General features: G+C 36.2%; 1 protein-coding gene across 1 annotated transcript in view; it reads right to left on the bottom strand.

The window, feature by feature from the left end:
- The window catches only part of LOC141909380 (voltage-dependent calcium channel type A subunit alpha-1-like), a 129,623-nt gene that overhangs the window by 11,632 nt on the left and 90,071 nt on the right, over positions 1–27,920 (bottom strand). Inside the window, exons 35-47 of the mRNA XM_074799827.1 lie at positions 23,217–23,333; positions 23,047–23,112; positions 22,214–22,453; positions 21,627–21,754; positions 21,210–21,306; positions 20,955–21,060; positions 20,066–20,095; positions 18,677–18,811; positions 17,147–17,253; positions 13,230–13,280; positions 11,575–11,681; positions 8,470–8,572; positions 2,902–2,949 (exon numbers count right to left, since the gene is read on the bottom strand). Coding sequence (XP_074655928.1) covers positions 2,902–2,949; positions 8,470–8,572; positions 11,575–11,681; positions 13,230–13,280; positions 17,147–17,253; positions 18,677–18,811; positions 20,066–20,095; positions 20,955–21,060; positions 21,210–21,306; positions 21,627–21,754; positions 22,214–22,453; positions 23,047–23,112; positions 23,217–23,333 — 1,335 coding nt within the window. The remainder of the gene's footprint in view (positions 1–2,901; positions 2,950–8,469; positions 8,573–11,574; positions 11,682–13,229; positions 13,281–17,146; positions 17,254–18,676; positions 18,812–20,065; positions 20,096–20,954; positions 21,061–21,209; positions 21,307–21,626; positions 21,755–22,213; positions 22,454–23,046; positions 23,113–23,216; positions 23,334–27,920) is intronic.

Raw genomic sequence — 27,920 nt, 5'->3', positions numbered from 1 at the left:
TAGGAATAGTCTATTGAACTGATCTGATCAGACACTCATTCTATAGGGTGCAATGTTGCTGTTTGGAAATGCATACTAGTCAGCTATAATATATATGTATAATAATGTCATGCATGAATAGTAGGAATGACTACGTGTAAGATCAGTCACACATCAACATACATCAGTCTCACAAGAAACAAATCTCATCAGTACAAAAATTCTGTCTCCTCTCTCTAAATAACATCACTCAATCACTGATGAAACAATCCAGATTCCAATTAAAAGATTCATTACGATTTAGAATATAGTTTCCTTTATTTTCTGGTTTTTTCTTATTCATTTGTACAAATGAAACTTTTACTTATTCTTATATTAAATACTCAAGTCCCTTATCATAGTAAGCTCTATTCTATTTATTAGTAGTGTAGTATTATAATACAGTTGACAAACTCTAGTAGTATTTTCTTGATCCAATCAACTACACCACATTCTATCCTAGCATATGATTGGTCTAGAACTGGTCACCTGATGTAAACAAATAGGCAGGCTAACCCTATGGTTACCATGTTTTACATCAGGCCAATACTAGGGTTAGCATGTTTTACAGCAGGCCAACACTAGGGTTACCATGTTTTACAGCAGGCCAACACTAGGGTTACCATGTTTTACAGCAGGCCAACACTAGGGTTACCATGTTTTACAGCAGGCCAACACTAGGGTTACCATGTTTTACAGCAGGCCAACACTAGGGTTAGCATGTTTTACAGCAGGCCAACACTAGGGTTAGCATGTTTTACAACCCTATTTTTGATTGGTCTAGAACTGGTCACCTGATGTAAACAAATAGGCAGGCTAACCCTATGGTTACCATGTTTTACATCAGGCCAACACTAGGGTAAGCATGTTTTACTGCAGGCCAATACTAGGGTTACCATGTTTTACAACAGGCCAATACTAGGGTTGGCATGTTTTACAACCCTATTTTTGATTGGTCTAGAACTGGTCACCTGATGTAAACAAATAGGCAGGCTAACCCTATGGTTACCGCGTTTTATATCAGGTCAACACTAGAGTTACCACGTTTAACTACCCTATTTGTGATTGGTCTAGAGCTGGTCACCTGATATAAACAAACATATACATCTGATTGATAGGTCTATTGGTTAATATTGGAAACAAATTTCTGGACTGATGAGAGATTACGACGCAAACCAACATACACTGAATCATACCTTTCATAAAACACCCATCACCAATCAAAGTAAGAAAACTAACACCATTCAACATAGCTACCAAATATATTATATCGTATAATTCTATATCAGTGTCGATTATAAATTGTCAGTGATATATTCATTTGCCAAGTAGATATTAATGCATTCATTCATACAGAGTTGTAACAGTTAAAAAGACCTAGCAGTTTCAAGCGAAGGAAGAAAAGTGCATCTGTTGCAAGTGCTCATTCACGATACACGTAAAAAACATCTCATAAATGAAGTGAAATTCTATGTGTGTCGATTTGTGTGGTTTAAAAGGAGGTACAGCTATTCTCGCTATGATTACAACGGAATATTATGATGCGTGTTTTCTGACAAATTATTCTTTTAGAGATCTATTATTAAAGATCATGCACAATGTAAGACATGCGTTCTTGAGCGCGATTGTATAAATGTGTGTGCATTCAGACGTTATGACTGGATTACGTCACGAGACAAAGCTAAAATTCATATCATACTAAGACTATAAATTCTCACATAGTTTTCAACGTTTGTACAATACGATACCACCGAGGTACACGTCGGGTTGTCGGTGATTAGTCTGAGGGGTACAACAGGGTAACAGGGAGGATGACACTTTAAAATATCCATTTAATCAATGAAAGAGGTAGAAGTATGAATAGAAACATTCGAATAGAAAGAATAGATAACAGCCAGGAGGAGGAGTTGGAAAACACCAATATAGAGAGAGAGAGATAGAGAGAGTAGCATTCATCAAATATACCCTGTAAACGAGAGAGAGAGAGAGATGACGATTCTAGCCAGGAATCTTGAGTAATGAATTCTAACACAGTCTCTGATGTAGGTTTGTGAATCTGTGGAGTTTGACTCGAAGGGTCGTTCATAAACTACACACACATGATTTAACTGATTTACTGCCATTATAAGCATTTTGTACATATGAAAGAGTGGAAGTCTCCTCATTGATCTGTGTATGTATTTAATGAATGACTCCTTGCAACTAATTTAACCCGAGGTAAGATTTAAAAGAGCTGTTTTTCGTTAACACAATCAAACTCGATTAAGTCGTTATCCGATAAGTCGTCATTTCTGAGGTCGACTACTTTTGCCAGGTGGCGCCAGTTTCCACCGACAAAGCCCCCCGGGTTTTCCCTGATTTTTCCATGTTATAACAGAAAATTCCCTGAATAGATACGAGGAATTTCTTTGTTCAAAATGTTAAAACTTATTCATCTTTTTTGAATCACGACTTGATATAGAAACACTTCAATCAATAATGCATCCAAATTCCAAGAGTTTCCATGTTTTCCAGATCAGTGGCGCCACCCTGTTCGAGTAACAATTTGTATTTCTAACACAATTAACTTAGTGTAATTCGTCACTTGGATGAATTATCAACGTACGAATGGTTCCAGCCATGACGCCCTATCGGAGTTTGACCGTATGTAACGACAGTAAGCCTCGCTGGTCGGTATTTTAGGGTAAGGAGATCATCGCACCACAGGGTTAAATCAAGTATCACGCGTTCTTAGTAGATTCAAGCCTGATGACTGACTGTGTGTGCACAGTTAAAAGCTGAAATGGTCTGGCCGAACTCACACGATAACAAGGTATAGATTTACAAAAAAGAACTGTTGACAAAATCACACATTCCCACAAGCAATAAACAATGGTTACTCACTTGGTCATCACCAGGGGGCCTGTCTGGCCTTTCTTTCATTTCGATACCCTGGAATGTTGGGTAGCAAAATGACATCATTACCTCACAAGAAGCTATAGGTTATGTATTCAGGGGAAACAGGACCGATTATAACTGCACAGACATTTTATCATTGAGAGAAAATTCATTCAAACTATTGATATCATTTTAGTCAGGTTTCAGAGGAACCTTGTTATAACGAGCCTCGATATATCGATCGAGGGCCAGTTGCACAGTCGTGACTTAGACTTAAGACCAGTCTAAGACCAACTCAGTTCTATAGCCAATCTAACAACTTAAGACCAATCTTAAGATTTAAAACCAATTTTGGACTTAAGTCACTACTGTGATACTGGCCCCTGATGCAGTCTTGACTTAAGTCCAAAAGTGGTCAGACTGGTCTTAAGTTGTTAGATTGGCTATAGAACTAGGTTGGTCTTAGACTGGTCATGTAACCGGCCCCTGGAGTTCGTTGTAACGAGGTTCCGCTGTAGTTAGTTCCAGACTGTATGAATAATGCCTGTGCAACTATTTCCACTTCAACTGCTCTTTCTCACATCCATCATCAATATATTTAACTATCTTTCCTTCTAAACTCTCATCATCTTTCTTATTCCACTTCTTCATCCCTTCACTCTTATATATATATATATAATAATATATAAACACTCACAGAAACAGAACTTCTGAAATCAGGCTTTATAGAGGCACATAAAAAACATGAAGACTGATACTTCGAAGGCTTACTGATTTTACTAGCAGTATAAGCTACTGCTGCTGGTGCGTAGTGGCTGATCAGGTAAATCAGTAGAGTCAATGCAGAAATAACAATCTCCCTATAAATACTGTTGTTTCTCCACCGACTGATTGACCTCATGAAGCTGCTATGCTCTAATAGCGAAAGCTTATACTGCTTATAAAATCAGTTAGCCAACAAATTACTGTTCGTCTTCAAATCTCTTAAGAGCACGTAGAATCAGTGCTAATAATAGAACGATTCTCATACTTGAATATCACCAGGGTTTAGATTTGTGGAAAAACTAACTACTTGTGATGTATAACTTCCTCATCCCAGGGGAAAAGGGCTTAAATGTGGTAGTATGAAATTGTTTCAGCGTCTCAGAAGTCCTGTTCAACACGACAAGTAAAACAAAACAAAAAATACAAGTTCAAAAAGTAACATTTTAAATCGTAGCTTATTATCAATTCATGTAGCTATCTTTGATGTAAAGTCACACTTATTACTTAGTATTTATCAGAATAGTGTCATACAAGATTTTAAAAAACAAATCCCTGACGAATGAAATCGACATTTTCCTCACAAAATACACAGATTTAATTAACCCAGATACACATCGAGGACACACTAATATCCTTCACCAAACTATAAAAGCGATAAGGCAAGGTGGATAATAAGTTTGAGAAAACAGTTACGAGTAAAAAACTCAGTAGATGGCGCTTCTATCTTTCATCTGAATATACAGAAAAGAAGTAGTAGCTGAATTGGAGAGATGAAGCGCTTGTATTTATAAGAAATCTCTGATTTTTAAACTCTCTAACACTCCACTGCCGCTGCTGTACCTATTCTTCACATCTTTTGTTGAAGACCGTTTGTAAAAATTGGACCGACTTCCGTCCTAGGTCTAGTTATTTATTTCGAATCTGATTGTACAGTTGAAATTAAACAAACTTCAATTTTCTCCCCGAGCACAACATTTGGGCCATCAATAATTTGGTCTTATAGATATTTTCAGCCACTGGGGTATAAAAAACACTTCGAATAAACCTTTTAGAATTTAGAACAACACAAAAAAATATAACGAAATAGCAATGAATATAAAAACTAAAGCTCAAGATTGTGAGAAACAATAAAATATGAAAACAACTCGAGAACTTTGTTGATTTCGATCCCACCCATCCGGAGATTATCGTCAGATTACCAGCATCAGACAAAGATGCATCTAATCTTTATATCGATTTATAATATCATAAACGAAGATTAAGCAAAGCGAACACAAAAAGTAAAAAGAAAAGGTTCAACAGAACAGATTCCAAAATTACTGTAAACCTCTTAAATTAAAGATGTTGTTGTTGATTTCTACAACAAAGTTTTTCACCACGGCCGTTAAGATTTCACTTTGAACCAACAGTTACAGCTACAAAAAAACATCCATAAGTCACCAGCGGGCGCCTCAACACTGAGTACAGCCTCAACACAGTACAGCCTCAACACTGAGTACAGCCTCAACACTGAGTACAGCCTCAACACTGAGTACAGCCTCAACACTGAGTACAGCCTCAACACTGAGTACAGTCAAACTCGTTTTATACATTGTAGGTGAGATGATCATTACGTTAACAAATAACGTTTTACATTCACTTAATTGAATTACAAATTGGGATTCTTTTAAGATGAATTCTGTAATGCGATGAGTTTGACTGTTATGAAAACGAACATTTTGGATTTCATGCGAGGCATTTGTAGATGTTTTGTGGATGTTTTCAAGCGCAAAAAGGCCCCGTAAAAAGATGTTGGCAATAATGATATGTATTAGGATGGTTTTATTGTTTAGATCCCGATATCCGTGTGGTATAAAACGAGGTGAATACGGAAAGATAGTAGTTAGAGTAGTTTAATTCGAGGAGGGAGGAGGTCCAGCACCCGGATTTTTAGCTGCGGCAAATCTGGCTTCGAATAGAGAAAACAAATGAAATACCTCAGGTTCATCATCCGGAATGTAGGCCGGATTGGAGAACGCAGAAGGCTCTGATGTAGACACCGCCCCCGCTGGTGGTGGTGCTGGTTGTGACTCACGAGCCTGTTCACACAAGAATTATAACAATATATAACAACATTCAATTATATCAAATTCAAATCAGATTTACTTCTGAACTTGACAAAAAAAAAAAAACTCAAGAAAAAGTTCAATTTGTATTTAAAATTGTACGAATTAAGATGAAGTTTGATAAGGAAAAAATAAGGATTTATAAGGATTAAAACCGGTCAAAGATCTTTGAAAACCTTTTTACACATTTTATCATATTTTTCTTCATTTCTATGTTAATAACTAATATCAGGGGATGATAATGAAATTGAAAAGAAACTAAACTACGATCTATAAGGAGACTAAAATCCCTGTGGCTCGTATGTCATTAAATGGATGATATTTCCGTTACAAAAACTGAGCAAAAGGTGATGAAAAATGCAAGTTCAAAAAGGACCAAACAACCATAGACTTAACATGCAACATTTCAAATATCGTTTAAGTATAGAAGAACAGTGTCAGTGAAATTAAAAGAGTTTTCGTGTCGAATGATTGAAGTTTGAAGAATAATCGAGAATAAGAAATATAAGTTTCATGCAGTTTCATGACGTTCAATTTAGTTTCCAGAATTCATTGTGAAACTTTCTTCCCATTGGAAGATACTAGAAGAATGATAGAGGTCAAGAAATGTGGTGGCAAAGGGGATGCTGATGACATGCCCTACCAAATGCATCTAAGTCAATTGTATATTAATAAAATTGAGAAGATTGTTTCTACATTAATAACCCGTATTATAATACTAAACTAAAGGCTTTCGTGATTTGAGGTCTTGCTAATTTTTGCCTATGTAGAATATGTAAGGCTTGAAATCAATTCTAATATTTTCATTGCGATAAAAACTACAGTAGTTTTAGCCCTGCTGAAACATGCATGACTCAAACGAAGGTCAGGACGAACATAAGTTGTGAGAAAAGAAAATGAAATGTGCATGCACTATGAGGTCTGCTTAAAAGCAATTCTATTTCACCTTCACAAAACTTAACTTAAAACGAAAGGATTCATTATCAGGGTTAAAAATAATAACTCAACTAATAGAACTACATAATATATAAATAAATACAAGTGGAAATAAAGTATTGATGAGGTCAGGGGGGCTACCACCCGAAATCAACACTCTCATATATATATACAACCCTTCTACATTTCGGAAATTTCAAGTATAGAAAAATGTGAAATTGAAAAAAAAATTCATGAAAATAATGGTAACGAAAAAACGCAGGGATCAGTCCCAATATCCTTAGATATAAATGTATAATATGGATAGGAATTCTCTATGAGTATAATACGAACAAACTGAGGTGGAACGAAAGGGAAAATTGGCATCTAATGAAAATAAAATACAAACGAAATATCGGTTCTTCTAAAAATCACAAGCGGTTGGATGGATATCGAAGCTATCCGAGATGATCTGGAAACAGCTCTGGTTCTATCAGTTTCAATCACTTGATCGTAAGTTCAATGCGATAGCATACTTTTTTTTACACAAATGCCACAATCACACTGGTGCCAAATGGGTCATCCAAGCGTTCTTGACCAGGGCCAACCATTCAAACTGGCGCCAAATGGGTCCATGCGTGTTTGAGAAGGGCAAAGTTTGGCCAAACTGCAGACCAGGCTCATCCCAAATTATTCAGAGTGCTAAACTGGTTCTGGAAGTGACTTACCTCACTTGCAACACCATTGTTTAAATAGCATTTTAGTAACATGTGAGTGATATATGTGTGAACGCACTCATTAATTAGGCATGGGCCAAATTTGACTCCTTTCTCTGGTCTGGACCAGTTTGACCTGAGCAAAATTGTCTACGTGTGATTGCTGTTAAAGGCAGAATTTTAGTCCGAAATGATGAAAAGGTGCCACCACATTCAACTTAGAAACTGAAACATTATCAACCAATGTACGAACCGTCCAGATTTCAAGAATATGTGATGGAGTAATTCAACCGAGGGGAAGCTCCGGCGCTAGGTAGATGAATAACTATTGATTTATCTAGACGGTTTTTCTAGCATACCTGATCAATGCGCTTCCAAATTAAACCAAATAACTATACGTAGAGACAATACACGATATCATCAGTCTCAAGTTACAACATATTCCTGCACATGTATCTTTCCAATGAACTTAAATGTTTGTTTTCTAGGAACTTCGATGTGAACTACATACTCAGAGGGAGCACGACTACTACGTGTGTGAAAACTGGTCTTAAGTTGTAAGATTGGCTTTTCATAGAACCAAAGTGATCTTAGACTGGTCTTATATCATAGCCATGACTATGAAACTGGCACCAGGTTCTTAGAAATGGAGCCAAAGCTTCTTGATTCCAAAACATCCGCCTCTTTCGCCTTGTCTTTTATTGCATTATTGTATCTATTACTTCTATAATTGACTGACTATCTACAGTTAGATACTGTGTTTCGCTTAATATTTAGAATCTGTTCAGCTACAGATCAGTGAACGATACCTTCACTTGACGATTCCTACCACCCCAAACTCCTATCAGTTTCTGTAATACCAAAGCCTGCTCGGCTGCCTTCTGCATATACGTATATATACATATACTAACTATTATAGCTAACACAATTTCAAAGTTCGATGACGTTTTGATTTTCCCAGTTTAGGCCTAGCCACCCACCCACCCTTACGCTCTTGCTAGAAAAGAAGATCTTACAGCACATATATTTCGATATATCGTTGACATTGATATGAGATGATTGATAATACATACCTGAGCGCTGAGACTTTCACCGTGAGGTTCATTTCGTTGTTTTCGTTTGCTACTCGTCCGTCTGAGGAAGCTGAAAGATCGTTGCCAATGAGGTTTAGGTTCGCTGTAATGTAAACTATCACCGGTTAAGTGTAACCAACCAAACGACACACCGGTTCGACCTTGATCAATATGTGTGTTGACTTCGACAAAAATCTAACAATTTTCTTCATCTTTTTTCGATAAAACCGACTAGATCTACCGACCAATCCTGGAGCTTTATTTGTGGCGTGTCAGTTTTAAGAGTTTATCTAAAGGTAGGCATAGGTCGACATCGTGGTTGTTAGTGCCTTGATTCTGTGCTAGCCACGATAGCGTCGCAAATACCCATTGACCTACTCACTCTTGCGACTGCCTGCCTGTAAAAATTAGCACATGTCCTAATTTCTGCGAAGCGACGCGACTGTCCCTCCCAGTCGCAGCCAACCTACACACCGGTGCATTGGCAACCGATTGATCGTGTCATGTGTTGACCTATGCCTGCCTTAAGAATTTTGATGGATGTTTGCTGTTTGTGTTTGTTTAAGTATATGTAACCCAGGTATGATACAGGATCGAGTATCCCGCGAATTACAGAGACTGAGAGAAGGTGGGAATTGCTCCCTGGAATAACAATGGGAAAGTCTAGTGGTCATGAAGGGTCCATGGAATAGCTTGAATACCAATGAATCTATATGACAGCTGCCACCAAGAAGACTGTCAGGACGACAGGGTCTATTATTGAGATATAAAGGAACCTTATATGTTAATAGAACAATAAGTTTAGGATATGGGCGCATAACTCAATGCCAAACTATCTCCATCATGTTTTTGGTAAAATTGTTTCCAATCACAAATTCATGTGTTGCTGTTGGTGTTTTGAAATACAGTAAATGTTGATGCATATGTTTCATTTCAAAGGCAAATAGAAAATGACAACATCTTTTGAGGTGTGAATCGTAACATTGAGATCTGTTTTAAAACGGTTTGCACATTGTTTTAATAGCGGGGGAAAATTTAAACTGAAGTCATTGATTGTGGTTTTTGGTGCTAAGCAGGTGTGGATGATTACAGCTCCTTTCAGCAATTTCCTTCTATCGGGACGATAAACCAGTGCGATTTAAGCACAACATCGAGTTCTTAAAAAAAGAAACAACCAAAATATTGTGTAAAACAAATACACATAGATACACACACTCCCTCTAGTGGTGCGATCTTGAGTCATTTCACACCCAAGCAACACAACATGAAAATCAGTGGTAAAAAATCTATTTCCCGATACCGAAAAAATGAAAATAAATCGTCAGATTTACTTTGGAACTTCCATGCGAAGACACACATTGATCAGTGGTTCCCATTGGTGGTGGTTACAAAGCCAGTGATAATATACATCAATAAGTATATATAATATAATATAATATATGCCACAAAACAAGTTTCGTCATGAATAATTCTAATATCTAACTTGGAATCAGAGCAAATCTCAAAGACTTGGTACATCAAGAAACAGAGTGAACCATTTAGTCATGTGTTGCGATTACACGGAGAAAATTTGGCCCGTGCCTAATCAGAGAGCATGTTCAGATGTAAATCACTCACTCTTCACTGAAATACTATCAAAACCATGATGTTGCAAGTGAGGTGAGTCACTTCCTGAGCCAGTCAACATACACATTGAATAATTTGACCCATAATTAAATTTGGCACGGGCCTGGTCTGATGTTTGTGGTAGGGCCAAATTTAGTCCATGTCAAACAGGCATGGACCTATATGGCACCGGTGTGAACAGTAGATATGAGTTGAAGTCGCTCGTGTGATTGCAGCTAAGTTTGAGGAGATTCCAAATTGGACATGAATAAACTCAAGACACACTGCAGGATCTATCAATGTCTTTATCTGGGATTCAATGGAAATTGTTTTGTGGCATTGATTGTGAAAACATCAAATCGCTAAATTGTGGTCGGAAGATAATGATTTTGGCTCTGATCCAAAATAGGTTTGATCCAAGCAGAAAATCATCAGGTTCCTGTTTGTGAGTTAGAGAGTTAACTCTGAGCTCGGGATCCAGTTCCATCCAGTTGTGTGAGTTAAAATTAGTTAAGTCAAATCTTGATTCACAACTTTGGAACTGGGTTCGGAGTCTGGCCACAATCAGCATGTGTGCATGTAACCATCTTTCAATGGCTCATTTTGTGCACATTTAAACACAGGGGTTCATATCAAAGTTGTAGGTACTGTAAAAACAATAATCTGTTAATTCAGTGTCTCCATATTTTCTAAATATCATTGATGCTGCATTAACAGAATATCATTTTTACAGTACCTTCAGATACGACCCCCTGCATGTTTACAAAGAAAAATCTTAACATCTTTATTGTAAATATCTGCGATAGTTTGTAGTGAAAATGGTGCAAAATAGCAGAAAATTTGTGCTGATGTGAAAGGAATTGATAAAATTGAAAAGAACTGATAAAACCGTGAAATGATGTTGATTTTGAAGCTTACTACATCAGATTGTAAAATGAAGTTGAAAATTTCATGGTGTAGAAAATGGTTACTACATTTACAACACATGTATGAGTGAAGAGAAGGAAAAATTGTAATAGTTTTGTAGTTGTAGGGCTACTGTTAACTTTTAGAATTCTCTAAGAGATGTTTGTTTAAGATCAGTGTGATTGAAATAAGTTCATCTGTGTAACCCTATATAATCCTAATCAAGTGAAATGTGAAATATTGAAAATACACAATCTTAGAAAAAACTCACAAAAGATCGAAAACTGATGTGAGTTATCTCTAGAATTTGTCATATCTTAATGTTTAAAAATCTAACTCAATATCCAAAAGTTTTCAATTTAAATTCATTTCCTTGTGATGATAAGTATTCCTGAAGATGACTTAAAAGTCAAATTATTGAATGAATCATTAGCTCGAGGAAGCATTTTGGACTCTTCTTATTCCTAGTGTAGGGTTAGGAGCTCAGCTTGTTTAAGTTCAGTGATGTTTTGTATTCGTGAGAATCGAGAATATCCGGAAGAAAATTGTTTTGTAACTAAAGTGTATATAGCGCGGTGATTGGTGGATTCTTACCCGTGCTCATCGCGGTCGTCAGACGGCTCCGAATCTAGACTCTGACTCGAACGCGTCGTCGGTGTACGCATCACACCCATCAGACGCCGGAATAAAGATGGCGGACGCTGAAAAATCAACATATCAAAATAGCATTAAACAACGAATGTCGAAATGACTATAACAAAGTCACAATGGTTTATTACTGATTTCGAAGCCGTGTTCATTCAACCTCTTTATCCCAAATATTGAACAGGGCTCCGAAATACCGTCCTCACATATACAAACTCATCGGATAGAAACATCTATTAATTACTTTTCTGGAAAAACTACCGAGCCCCGGTTGCGCCCCACCAATCCTGAACATGCTCTATTCTAAATATAATATCATCATCTAAATGCGAGATAAACTTTCAAAAAGATTTTTTTTTAAAAAGGTTTTACATTAGTACGATTAATGATAATGCGTAATATATGTGGATAAAATCAGCTCACTGACAGGGCGCGCAGCTAATACTATTGAGAGGGTTCATTAACATAGTCTTTTCACAAAGCTCCTTTTAAGCCCTGAGTCTACATTCAAGATTAACCCAGACTGTGCTCATTTTGGTCACAAATTCATGAAGTCACATAGACTTAAGGTTTTTGTGAGGTCTTTTAACGAGAACTTAGCTATAGAACTGTAACTAGGTCATATAACCATAACTAGGTCATATACCTGTGACAAGGTCATATAACCATAACTAGGTCATAGACCTGTCATAAGGTCATAGAACCATAGCTACGTCATAAAACAATAACTAGGTCATAGAACCATAGCTACGACAATACTGGGTCAATCAGTTCAGTAGACTAGGGCCCAGATACAATCGTTCTGACCCTATTCTTTCAGGAGCTCGACATTCTATCATTAGTTTCCTTCATGCAACATTATTCGGGGGCTAAATTCAGGATTGAAAAATCTGATTAGTTTCAGAGATAATGATAAAGGTTCTATTTGCATTACGAGGTATGTCTACGCAGCAGTTTCATATACGATGTTATGATGCGTTCTATTTTATTGATCGGACATGCTAACATGCATCTGACAACTGGTCAGCTCTGAGAAATCGACATCAAGCAGAATGTGGTGATATTAAACCAGGGACGCAAAGGTTTGTTAAAGTTAACCAGTGGATAGTAAACGTAGTGAAAATTAAAAGTTCATTGTAACTATCGAAATTTATCCGCCGGTTATTTTTAACCAACTTTTGAGCAACTGGCCCCAGGAGTTTCCTGATCTATTCAACTATCTCCCACTGGACAATGATATTGTAGTCACAAAATGAATAGACTTCATACATTGTTAATTACGTAAACAATCAATGGATTTGGACTAAAGGTTTTAGTTTTATCCATGGGTTTGAAGTCATTGGGGTTATTTTCAAACACTGTGTTGTAAGTTTTTATTTATTTGGGAAAATCCGTAACTAGATGGACAAGTGTGGTTCATAACTGGCTCTAAAATGAGTTTATAAGAAAATTCAGATGAAGTTGCTTTCAAAATAATCGAAGATTTGGAGGATTGAAATACAGTTAAATGACTTGGCGATGATTTCTCAGATTACGACTCGCAGGATGCCATTACCGTCACCTCTGTCACTGATGATACCAATGTTTATTGTCTCTAATTTTACCTCTCCTTTACTGCGATCGGGCAGCTTTCGTTTATCATTCGAATCATTGTTCTGAAATTCACGGATTTGTTTCGATGATTCAGTGACACACACACACATGAGATACAAACACAGATTATAAAATACAGAGACGGACAAAGAAATTTCCCACGAGATAGAAATGTTGACGCTACGTTTTTGTTTCCGGTTGTCAACCTCTGAATTGAGACAACATCGTTCCCTTAACAGGAAAAACCCACAGTAAATAACATGTTACTGGTAATGGCATATTTTGGGGGTTTACTAAGTTTTCAAGGGTAAATCGCCATTTCAGCAGCATATTAGCGGAATATTTGGGCAAAATTGTGCCTATGTTTTACAGAAAGGGTGCTTTTCAGATTTTCTTACCGGAATTGTGGGCACTTGTGGGAATTTTGAAGGTCTTGTCTTCTTGTAAGACCCCTGGACTATTAGATTTTATTGTGGCTTTTTCTAAACAGAATACACGTAATTGTCTTTTGGAAGATAAAACTATCCTCACATCACTCAGCTCAATATTTAGATAAAGACACGAATGAGGTTTCATTCATTGAACCCAAATTCAAACATCAAACGATATATATTACAACTTTCAAATCAAACCAATCACATAGCACGTTACAACAGTGGGTTATATGAGTGATACAGAGCATGCCATTGGCCGAGAGCTAGATATATACATTACACTGAAACAAACATTCATATTTAGTGAAGATTGTTCTCGTTCATTTGAGTTTTGGCAATTGGATGATAAAAATCAATGAATGTCATCGCATAGAAGGATTAAGAGAAGGGTTGCGCAGTTTGACTCTGAACTTTTTCTCAAATCAAGATCAATCCATAGTGAAATGTAAATCAGTTTACTGTTTACAGTCATATATCATGTATTGTAGTTTTGGTCTTGAGAAGGTTCTGCAGGTTTTGGGTTGAAGATTATTTCAGCATTTAGGGCAGGGAAGGGCTGATAGATTGGTGGTAAAAATTCACCGACATTGATTCACACAATTCAAACAGTATAAAGTAACCTGACTAAAACCATTGATGAAATAGTGCGTCAATATTGTATAATGATAATACAGGAAAATCTCACACATTGAAAGAAAAAAAGTGCCTGAAAATTCTATTTCAACTTAATTATTCCTGAAGATGACTAAATATAAATCATTAACTAAAGTAGAAGTTCAGACTTTCTTCTCTTTCTATCATGGGATTTTTTTCTGTATACCCCATTAGCGATATTTCGATAGTAATAATTTTGATATGGCCACAGTCAGATTACTTCCGCTCAACCAACACGGAACATTGAAGAGAAATAATAAATGGAACAGGCACGATGACCAACCTCCTCACGCTTAGGATCCTGTTAAAAAAATACAAAGAAATTTATTAGTGAAAGTACAGTCGAAGTCTAATCAATCAAAATCGAATTAGTTTTATCCGTCCGATTTACGCAAATTATCTTTAAACACGAACATAAAAGCAATTTTTTATCCGGTCACCAAATCAACATATAAGGCATCAATGAGAATCAGTATGGTTGGAGATAGCAGTTTAATTGCTGCATTTTACGAGTGTAAACAACATCGAGATATATTGATAAATTAGTGCGCGTTTATGCATTCACATCTATCGTTAAAACAGAATCAGGATCTCGAAAAATGAAAAAAAAATCTGCTTGCTGAAAATGGAAAATAACTGTGGAGGAGGAGTTTCTTAGAATGTCCATCAGAATCAGGCCACGTAAACAGAAAGTTTGAAATATCCCAGTATAGAGAGGTCTTGTAGCCAGGTGCTTTTTTGATAAGACCGCCGCCATATTGGTTAGCAAACACAATAAGTGATTTACGTACATGATGGACCCGCGAGGTTTGTAACTCCCCCGATTCGATCTGTTGTTGTTATGTATGGCTGGCAAGCAAACTAATGTACAAAACCTCTATACAAGCAACCACCATAAGGATTATAATAGTCCACATGGAAACCCGGGAAAGTCTGATGGTGGTGCTTTAAACAGGGCCTCAATGGAAGCAGGAATTATTAACTAAACAGTATACTTCTTTAGATTGTTTTTTAATATCAGCAAGCTGAAATACTTGAAATTAACTGAATTGGGACTGAAATGAATAAATCTAATCGAAAATTATAAACACAACGCTTGTTAATAATAAATAACAGGTTAGGTTAAAAAACACATGCATAAGGCATTTCAATGATCTATCGAGGCCACTTTATCAGACAGACGTCAGTGATGACCAGATTTGGAAAATACGGTGTAAGTCATTTAGCGGTTCTTCACGGGGACAACACATTTCAGTTGTGGAAATAACTATCTTTAGTTTAAGTTCTTGAATAGAACACAGAGAAATATAATATGAATATGATCTATTTCTAAGAACAGAAGCAACGATGAGTTAAGGATTAAGAATGTATATATGTATATATATATATAGAAGGTGTTATATATCATGGCACATTGATTTGTATTGTTATTTTACCTCTTCATCTAAGCCTAGAATCTTTATCTGAAAATAACAATGACATTAAAAACTCATATCTCTGTTGTGCATCTGTCATGTGCAATACACGAAAAAAAAAACCTGTCCATCAGAAATTCTCACTTGTTGGTGCATGATTCAATGAATTCATTAAGATTTCTGGAGACAGCTCCACAGTTATTTGGCTCTAAGGTTAAATCAGAGTGCATCTTCAATCAGGTTACCATAGAGTCTAATCTGAACTGAAAACTGCGGAACTGGGCAGTGAATGTTCAACTCTTTTCGGTGTTAAATGAAGTTCTTAATGTTTGAAATCAAGTTAAATCGTACCGTGCTATGAAGACATTTGAACTGATTGCACCAACAACTCTAAGCACGACATTTTATCAACAAACACAATTCCAGTTTTTCAAATGACTATTTGTTGGTATGATATATACCGATATTAGATTTTTTAATAAAATGTCGCTTTGGAAAGAATTTCATTTCAATTCATTGAAATATCGATAGCATGCGTTTAGAGATGTTCTTCCTGGACCTGGTCGGTGTTTATTTCATCATCAATCAGAGGAGTGCGTGGTGATTGGTTGTTTTAATTCACAGAGTGCTACTATACGGCGGTAACAGAGTTCATTCCGATCAAACATCCATCCGTATATATATATATTACACATGTAATATTCACAGATTCTGGAATCGTGCGATATCCACTTTAAAAAACAGGCCACGTTCCCGCAGAGTATGGTTCTAACATGGACACATAAACTAGATTATACATCCATGGTTTTACACAGTTCAAACTCCTTGATCGTTCAAACATTGGTTAAAGTTAACGCGCGTAGACAAGGTGACAACCAGGGCCACTTTCGATCGTTCTCTTCCGGAAGATGGAATATAAGTAGAAGATTTCTGCCATCACACAAGATGGAAGAAATGGCCGAGACTTCTAAACATGGCAAGTGAAAGAGAAAGTCGATAATGTCTTCTGCACGAGCACAATTGAAAAGGGACAAACATCCTTGATTTATTCGATGGGTAACTTTACCAACTTCCTGAACTACGGGTATAAGCTTCTCAACTGTGGAACTGGGACCACATTCATAGAACAACTTAAAGTTCCATTTGAGCTTACAGTAGTCCTCTGTGTTACCTAACGTGTGCCCATATTCTCTCAATAACACCATTCAGTACTTAAAGCATAGGGGTCGACAAAGCATTTGGAAGGGTGGTTTAAAGAGGGGGAGGGGGGGGGGGAGGGGGTGTTTTACGGTATTTCACTAGATTCACCAAACACTAGTCTACAATCATCAAACATGTTCATCATATCAGATACAATTCAATTACTATAACACGTGTATGTTTATACGCTACACCATCGATTCATACCCTTCATTTCATACTTACAGCTTTATGATTTATTTTTGACTGGCTTGCTTTATACGCTCTCCAGTTCTCAGCAATTAGAAGCCCTGCATAGATTTTACCGACAGTTAACCGGTGATTCGGCGTGTCTGAAAATAAAACGTAAACGCAGAGTGAAAATCATGTATTACGTTGTCATCACCGTCAGAAGCAGATTCTGCGCGGACCCGGTTCCACAGTTGCGAGATGTGATTCAGAGTTAACTGATCGAAAATCAATTAATTTGTGTGGAACTGGATCCTGAATCATAAAAGAAAAAGAATTATATATGCATTTTCTGCATTTTTGTGATAATATGGATCTGCTTGGATCTGAAGTCGCGTCACGGCCAACTTGCACAGTCACGCCTTAGATTCAAGACCATTCATAGACCATCATGATTCTCCAATGAGTCTAACAACTAAAGACCAGCATCCAGATGTATGACCTCTTTTGGTCTTAAGTCACGACTGTGCAACTCGGCTCTTGAGATTATTTCTGTGGTAAAAACATGTAGTAAAAATACCAACGAGATAAAGGTGCAAATAAATTCCTGAATGGTGACGAGACAGAGGTAAAAAGAACATGGCTTCCCACGAGCTATCAACAAATATCATAGTTATGAAAATGTCTGAAAATGGTATTTCTTTAATTCAATAATCTACACCTATGTATCACAGTATTGTAACATAGCACATATAGATTACATGAAAAATACATGCCGAGGAATATTGGAATAGAAAATCGTATTTGATTAAATATCTAATACTGATAACGAATATGTTTTTAACATGAAAATCTAGGAATCTTGAAGTTGAAATAAATATCGATATACACAAATATGATATGACACGGCAAATTGGAAAGAAGAATTAAGAGAAATTTGTAAGAAAAGATTGTTTTTTTCTTGTCAATTAATGATGAAACAAACCTTGTTTTGGTTGTGATAGGAAACTTCTACCCGATGATATGGCCGTCATGACTGATAATAGGATACAGTAAATAAAATCACTCAGTGATATTATTCAAATAAATCTGTTTTCTGTTTATTGTACAATGATTTTGATGTCTATTTGATAATCATTCTACTTAAGTTTTAGAACTGGTATCTGTACAGAGGTGGATCCAGGGGCGACTTCTGACCATAGAACCAACAGAAAGGGCTACTTTTCCAGCCGAGACAAAATATTCTTTATTCATTCTGCAATCCTCTGAGCTGATACAGTTTTATAGCAACTTTCTGTGGTATATGTTCTAACGAATGGCACAATGACTGTGGACAGAAAGGGACCAGACAGCTACTCGACTGTAGTTCCAGCCCGGTACCTACTCTTCAGTCAGGGTTCAGCCTAATGTCTTGCCTTTAATACAAACTAATAGCACGATGGTCAGGCGCTACGGTCTGGATCCAGCCCTGGTGTAGCAAAGGGAAATGGGTACGGGTTTGTTCATAACTCATCTCTAACCGATGCAGAACCGACGTTCTCAAAAAAGGCGCGGGATGAAGTAATTGATTCTGTTGATGAAACCGACCTGGATCTTTATCAATCATACGATTCTTCCTGTCATCAATCGGCATCAATAAATGCAGCATTTTCTTCGCTTGAATCGGCCACATTCGACGTATGGTCTCTCGGAATTCATCATCTTTACGATCCATTTCTTCAACTGGAAATAAAACAAATATGAATTCATTATCAATCCGTATTAAGCTACAATCAAAGAACGGATCGAGTCTCCAAAATGAATCGAGGTTGATGCTGAAAGCTGAAATTTGAAGTAAAGATCAAAGCAAAATAATATCATATCGGTTTCAAGCATTTATCATGCTTTAAGCTACTATCATTCAAACATGCACCTAGAGCATTTATAAGCATATTATCTATCATTCAGCACATGAAATATGTATATAACCTGCTGTTTTTTTTTTCTATCATAACATTTTTGCCTAAATACTAAACGTTGTACGATCTATTCCTAAATGATGACTCAAGCTTCAACACATAAAACAATAACAGTATGTATCTATGTCCGCTTAGTTCAAATTTATCTAAAACTAATTATTGGATGTTCTAAGCAACATATTACTATATATCTATACATATATGCTAACTAATTCCATGCTCGGTCTCAATTCATAGCTTTAGTTTTCTTAATACTTTGAAAACAAAAAATCTTTCTCATCATAACTGCATGTAACCTATCCTGTGAAGTATCTTTGACGATAAAGTACAAGTCTTTTGTTTGAGGGTTAGAAAAGTTGAACTTGAAACCCGATAAATATGACGCCATAGGACTAAATACAATGTAGTATTCATCGTTAAAAATAGCAAAATAGATAAACAAATTCAAGATTATATTTTGTAAGAAAATGAAGGCAGATAATATAAATGTAAATATGAAAATGTAGTATATATTATGATAATGATTTTGGCATCGAGCTATAGTTGACCAGTGTTTATAGTGGTATTCATAAAATAAATCACCAACTCCATCTTCTACTGTTTACTTCTATGCAATACGGTAGGCCATGAGGGGCATCATTAAAGTAAATTAGGACATCAGCAGCCAGCTCCACAGTCCCAAGTTAAAAGTTTGACTCTGGTTTAAATAATCATTGGGAAATAAATCCATTTCATCTCAGAGATAACTCTAATTTGCAACTGAGGAACTGGATCCAGAGTTTATGTATGGTATCTTCGGTGGAAATATAAGGCATCATATCGTGTGCAAATTAGAAAGATCTTTCCAATCGGAATGAAATGAACATAGTGCTGTAAATCAGTTCAGCTTATGCATCAAACACAATATTCAAACAGTTAAACAACAGTAGAGATGACTTCGTTGGCTATATATAAATATGTATATTTGTTATTCTCAAACGAGTGAACAGCATACATAGCTTGCAGGTATAATACTTACGGGTCTTCTCAACGGGAACCGCTGGGTTAACTATTGAATCAAAACATGCATAGACACATTTATGGTACATCGTAGAATTTTCACATTCAATAAGATTTTCAAAACGCTATAAAATACAGTTATGTAGTTGTATGTATAGGTCTTAGCGATAAGATCTGTCATTGGACCACTCGGCCAGGGTGAATGACCTGATTATCTCACGTCTGTCATTGGACCACTCGGCCAGGGTGAATGACCTGATTATCTCACGTCTGTCATTGGACCACTCGGCCAGGGTGAATGACCTGATTATCTCACGTCTGTCATTGGACACTCGGCCAGGGTGAATGACCTGATTATCTCGCGTACCCTGCCTGACAATATATACCTAATTTTCTCACTCCAATTCCATCCTCGCTCCAACTGCCCTGGAATTCACTTGCTGCCTCACAAGAATATTCATCAGTCCTGCGAGATCTAAGGCAAGCAAGGTCTACTGTATTTGTGGGCGACGAAGTTACCACCCAAATGGCTGACCGGTGTTTAATGGTCAGATTTTCAATGATATCGTAAAGACTCTATAGACATAACCGCATAAACTAACGCAAACTTCATACTTCAAGTTCATGATTAAATGTTCCCTTTGCTTCGTCTGCTACGAATTATTTTAAACAAAATTAAAATATCTGTGCGCGACAATCGTTCATATAGAAAAAACCAACTAAAAACGACATGATTCGTTAAATGTTAATGAAGTTTTCTTCGAAACATTCAGATTCAAAACGATGAGGAATAAAAAGAAGCATGCGAAAATATTCTCATTTTGTGATGTATACGGTATAATCATCAATCCGAATCCTAAGTTCTGTTTGAACAATTGTCAGAAGGATGCTTTCAGACGCTCGCTTACCTGGTCCCATTTTGATCTGTAATGACTCTCGGATTAAGGCAAACAAAGTGGTTGTAAAATGTACAGTATTATCCTCTGCTACGGGCATATTCATTCGTATCAGTTTCTACAAAAAAAAAAAAATGGCAGTCGTTTTATGTAATGAATATAAAAACTGCCAGAGGGCGGCGAGATATATTCGACCGCATTTCCAAACGTTTCCTTGTCCTATCGCTTTCCTGATACCTCAATGAAGTACCTCAATTCGTAACTTACCCTATAAGCTAGTCTGTACGGACACTTTTTACCAAATCCAACAGGTGGTTCCATATTACGCAGCATTTCATACATATTATTGTAATGAATGCGGCCCCTGATGATAATTGAGAAAACAAACACATGATCAAGAACAGTTTAAAGCCAAGATAAAGAGAGAGTATTGAGATATATATAGATAATCCCATACTTTAACGAGAAAGATAAGGTCTCTTTCAAGCTAATGATTTTTGATTGAACGTTTCCTAATTACTTAATAGTCATCTTCAGGAATACTGACTATTAGGTTATAATCAAAATGTTGAATCAATAAATTAAGTTTTCATCTTTATCGCTAGATTAGTCTGGGATTCTCCATATTATCATTAAAAAATGGACATAGCGTATCATCAATGGTTAATATTGAGAGATTCTTACGAGGCAGCTGGATCATACTCCGCCCAAACTCGTGTATATTCATCGAGATGATGTGGTCCAAGAATCGATGAATCACGTGTCAGATAATCGAAGTTATCCATGATAACAGCTACGAACAAGTTCAACATCTGAAAACATGTAAAACAGTATATTATAGTACGATGATGAATCTGTGAATTAGAACAAATAATATCATTTCATGTGTTAATTTATCAAAGAGCTGTCTGTACCCTGCACCCTACTCAGACAATCAACATGATGGGTAAATGCACTGCTTGCTTGGGGTGCGTTATAGTGTCAATATCATCATAAATGAATATCAATCGTTCAATTCTGGACACTTTAAGTTTCCACATTGCATGCTCATTACATGTATATCTGAGTGGGTCTGGTAAAAAGCTGTAATTCATTTTCAAACTGAAATGCCTGAGGCCTGTTTTTACTTTAACCCGGAGACTGATTTAATTGAATCATGAAATCGCACCCTAGCGAAGTGTTGACAATTCTGTGAGCATTTAGATGGGTCATCAATTGTCCGAGAGGGCGGAGTTACAGACTGAAGATTGACAACTGAGCGTTAATCTTACCAAGAACGAACAGAAGAAAATGAATGAACAGAAATAGAAATATGCGACGTCATCTCCACAGGTGTTACTGTCACCGGCTTTAGGATCACACTGAGCGTTCGGTAAACATGACAACATGATCAACTGCCACGCCTCACCAGTAGCGCAACGGAATAACAGCAACAATGCTTGCATGAACGTTTGGAAGTTGTTATGACGATTTATATCCGTCGACGAATCAAGTTTGATATTTCCAAAAACCTGCAACAGAAAATAGATTCATTCGAATGACTAGTGACATGAGTTTCATCAATGCTGGAAGTAGTTGTATCCACAGCGATCATAGCTTTACCAAACCACTCTGAGATACGCTCACACTAAAGGTTCTTAGCATCAGGACTCAATTTCACAAAAAAGTTAAACTCAAATTTTTGGTGTAATTGCCATTGGTTACTTTTTTTTTTTTTTCAATGAGGACAACAATTCAAACTTAACCGTTTTAGGCTTAACCCTTTCAGTGCTGACTAATTAATACCCTATAGTGCTGGAGAAAATTTGAAAATTCTAAAAAATTCCACCCTAGTGTGTTGAACAATGGGAATACCACTATAGTGCGTCTACACCGCAGTGCGGTGTATCGTTAGTTACTAGTATTTCACTATGTTTGAGACTTTCTGCCATTTTTCAATAGAGGTAATTACAAATTACTAATTACATCAATACACCGCAGTGCGGTGTACTAGCAAAATCCATCACTGATTTATACACCGCACTGCGGTGTAGACGCACTGAAAGGGTTAAACGTTTTTGTAAAACTCTGGATTTAAATTCAGGTTCCGTCCATTGTTACTTACTTGCATCCCGATAATGGCATAGATGAAGAACAGCATAACTATCAGTAAACATACATATGGTAAGGCCTGAAAAACAACCACAAACATGTACGGTATGTAACAGTGAAACAATCATTATATCAATCTGTCCCCCTGATATAAGAGATAGCGCCATCATTTTTTTTCCTTACCCTCAGTGACTGTATGAATGTCCACAGCAGTATTCGTATAGTGTAACCTTGTCGTAGCAGTTTAATCAACCGTGCCGCTCGGAACAATCGCAAGAATCCCAGGGAGATAAAGTTTGACTGCTAACAAATGGAAACATGTCAGGGGTCATTATTTCTGCTAGACCAGCTTTGTTAATCAAAGGTACACTTAAACTAAGGCGATTGGTAATTTAATTAATTTCTTCTTTTTTTTTTGGAAAATTTGAATTATCAGAAATGGGATTTTTTTTCTTTTTAAATAAATAATTTCATTTCTCAGTTTGAAATTCTGTTTGACGATTAATTATTTCGTATTCTAAATGATAGAATGATAGAGAGCCCGGCTGTAAGAACTATTGCACAGTGTGTGGAGAGGCAAATTCGATATTGAAAATATATGGAGTGGAAAGGATGAAATGAAAATAATGAATATTGATAAAAAACCAGTGCATGTCGTTAATACAAAAGAATTCGAAAAAAAAACTGAAATCAGACTGAATCGAATTAGGGAGTAAATTTCGATGGATATCGCGTCATTGTGTTGCTGAAAAGAAGACTTCATTTATGTAAAAAGAGAAACGAAATTGTTTACTCGTCGTAAATACTCTAAATTTTCAACCACCAACATCTAAAAATGTGTATCTCCGATTTCACTCTAGACTAAGTACGTATTCTACTAGTTAGTCAAGATATCAGCCATAGCGCCCTCTTCTCTAACCATTTCCAACTAAAGTCCGACATAACGGACAAAACCGATTCTTCCCCATTTACTTAATTTCCATTTTTTGATCTTATCAAGGCGATATATATATAAATATAGTAATTATCTTAAAGGTGGTATGAATGATGAAAAGCTGATGGGTGCTGAAAACAACTTCGAGATACTAATGCAGAAATGACGCTGTACTGAAAAACCAGATGGTTTCGTCGGGATCAGATAAAACTAATATTTTCAGCGATAGAATCTTATGCAAGGTTTTTTTTTCTATAATGAGATGATGGCTTTAAATCGTGGCAAAAAAAATTTACCAAAAATGTAGCAAAATAGCAGAATAATCAGAGGAGTTACTGAAATACCTAAAAATCAAAGAGAAATTTGTCTCCATCACCACAGAACAAATTGTTTTGAATTTGTAATCGTGATTCTTTTCTCGATATAACGTTGGCCATTTAGTCATTATTAACATTCCAACCAAACATTCCATTTTATTAAATCTTTTTCACTAACTGGGGGTATCTATTAGTGCAATACAGGACCTATATATATACATATATACACAGGTCACCTGCCAGAGGTAGCTCGCTTTCTCTTGAATCGGGGAAATAACATCAAAGCATCGAAAAATAACTTAAATATCTTTCGGGATCGAGTTGCATGCAAATTCTTATAAAACGGACAACAAAGTAGGATTGAACCTCTAAAAACCTGAAAGCTAGATTTACAGGAAAATGGCCGCCTGGTCTATTGTATATATATATTATGGATATGTATATATATATATATATGATGATATTATGTAATTGATACCGGAATAATGCCAATTTGATGCCTCAAAGCAAGAACCTGATTGGAAGAAAAAATCAAATTAAATACAATCAATCACTCACTAATCAAATCAATAAATTTGCTCGTTAATATTCAAATAAAAATGAAACGTGTACATGATGAAAACTGCAGCCCGTTGATGAAAATATCATCGAGAATGTGACGTTCAAAATACAGCGTTATAGAAGATAATATGAATCCACGCACACGCTCACTCACGCACAGGCCTCGATCACACTCCGTAGAAAAACTCCTCATTAAAAAAAACAAAAATCACTCAAACCCTTCACAGTGTTTATCAAATATATACAACTGATTCATATCATTAATATACACCGGTTATAACCAACTGTCCTTGTAGCTGGACACCGGCGCGGAACCAGGTCAGTTCAAACATTTAAAATAACTGACAAATTTTCCGAATGAAAGCAAGTTTTCCTATATCTAAAACAGGGGATTGTGGGTAGGGGCAGACAACACTGATACATGCTTATAATAGCACCCGCCACCATTTTATATATTCACACAATTGAAAAAAAAAAAATTCCATTATCATCTAATGATAAAAAAACTCGAGTGACTGCAAATCTAAGCCCGTACTTTTAGAGGTTGATGGGTACATCTATTCTGGAGTGATCATTATTTACCTCAGCAAGGAATTTAGAAATGCAGTTTTAAAATTTCAATTCTTCACGGCCGTTTCTTGATTTAACAGTAACTCGTAGGGTGATCTCAATACATTGTTTCATTTCATCTACTGAATTATGTTTAATTCGTATTTTATATATGTTTCTAGTTCATTTGAAAAGAAGACTTTGAAAGAGTAGAAAGAAAGAAAGAGAGGTCATAATGCCAGGTGAATTTGTAAACTCTGTAGTAAGTAAGAGAGAGAGAGAGAGAGAGAGAGAGAGAGAGAGAGAGGCAGAGAGAGAGAGAAAGAGGAGGGGCAAGATTTGTAATAGAACAGCCACGTATCATTTTATTCTAAATACACATCAAATAGAAAGCAGAGAAGAATTTCTTGATTACTTCAATTTCTTTCTAAAGATGTCTGAAGTTATAACTAAACAGAAACATGCAAACAGCGATTGAGTCACCCAGTTTTAGTACATGATATACAAATAGAATATAATGTTATGTATGTATATAGATACAGATATAGATGACAATGTATATACATTTTGTGCAAGGCCATAAGCCCCTCCACCAGAGCGTGCAGCGATAATTATGAAGAGCTCATCAAAATCCATTCTACATTAATGTAATGCCGAAAAATCAAACAGAAATTTCTGTCACCGAGGAATTGCTACATAGCAACCACATCAATTACGAGATTTACACGCATTCGCCTGGACAGTTGAAGTGTATACTTCATAACAAAACTGGTTTATTTCGTTATATTTTTTGTCATCTCCGCCGGAGTGAAGTATTTTTTTTACTTTTTTACCTTCGTAATGATAAAAACTGAAATAGAGCTATTCTCTACAACCAAAACTTTGCCCGACAGCTACAAGGTTGACTCTGCTCTAGTTGTACGATCGTTTCAATGATAGGCGTTAGTCCCTGGTAGCTGTTTGAAGCAGTAGTATTTTCTCTTTTGTAAATCATGCTAAGATGCATGCTTATAGAAACGATAACTAATCAAAGGAGAAAGCATAGCACATTGACAAAGCAACATTTAGATTAGAACTAGTCAGCCAACCCAGAAAGGTTTCCCATCTTCCTAGTCCGTCCAGCAACATGAAACCTATCCCAATTGAGACCACATTAGGTTTTGATTCTAGTTCTGCTAGTACACAAAATAGGTGGCGATTCCTTGGTTATTCAATATGGGAATGTTTTTTCTTATGTTGCTGCACAGGGCATGTGACCAGTCAGTTTACACGTGTTTCACTATTTATACCCAGTAATATCATTCAATCATTAGAAAAATTATCAGATAATTCGAGAAAAACAGTAATGAAGTCTTGATAATATTCAATAGAGGATCAAATTACTTACTCAAATACTGTATGTACAACCCTTTCAGTGCATGTACCTCGCAATGCGGTGTATAATCCATCCATCTTACAATGCATGTACCCCGTGGTGCGATGTATCCATGTAATTATCAATATGTTAAAATCTCTAGTGAAAGATGTGTCAAACATTGTAGATAATAGTAAATAATGATACACCGCACTGGGGAGTAGACGCACTTCAGTGGTATATATGTTATACAACACACTGGGTTGGAATTTTCCAAAACTTTCACATTATATCCAGCACTTTACAGTATGAATTGGGAGTGAGCACTGAAAGGGTTTTAAATGATCGGTGATGATTTCATGGTTTAAATATTGAAACACATTTTAACAGTAAATCTAGTGCGAGTAGGTGAAGCGAGTACGAAGGTTTGTGGGGTGCGTATGACAAACACCACACTGCATTCATATTGTTTTTAGCGCTACAAAAATCATTTCGGACAGAATTTATAAAATGTTTATAAAGTAGTTATAACTACCTCTAACAACCACGATATACGCTTAGCTGATTGGTTATAGATTGTTTAAGCTAGGAACAGATATGACTAGATATCTTTTAGAAGAGCCGATTATATATAACACTGTTACAAGTCAAACCCATTTAGCCAATTATGAATGATTTAAATAGTTGTTCTTTATTCGAAAAAAAAATTTCATCAACTTTTTTGTATACACAGACACAAAATGTTTTTAGTTCGTTAATAATTTTCAGGCCCAACTGTAAAGTTTAATGGGTTTGAAAAATGTTCTGTTTATCGAATGAGTTTTGGGCTTTTATTTTGGAAAAAAACCATGCAGGAATTTGTAGTAATGCATGCTATAGATAGACATACAGATTTCAATGGTGTTCGTAACTATTATCTAAATATTAATCGTCAAATCCTGATACTTTTCTAATGTGAAACTATATAATAATTTATTTCATGTTTGCTATGATTATATTTTTCGGTGCCATGCTGAGTGTTGTAGTGCGAAAAGACAATTTCACGGGAATTTTCAAAAATCAGTTCGGAAATAATAAGTATTCGATGATCAGTCTGAGGTATTCACTGAAATCAAGGTGCTTATTACAACATCGAAGCTGGTATTAGTTGTTTCTTATTCAAATAGTACGCA

Source organism: Tubulanus polymorphus, chromosome 7, assembly GCF_964204645.1.
Source record: "Tubulanus polymorphus chromosome 7, tnTubPoly1.2, whole genome shotgun sequence".
Lineage (NCBI taxonomy): Eukaryota > Metazoa > Nemertea > Palaeonemertea > Tubulaniformes > Tubulanidae > Tubulanus > Tubulanus polymorphus.
Note: the sequence above shows the minus strand (reverse complement) of the source record. Positions and strands in the feature narration are given on the sequence as shown.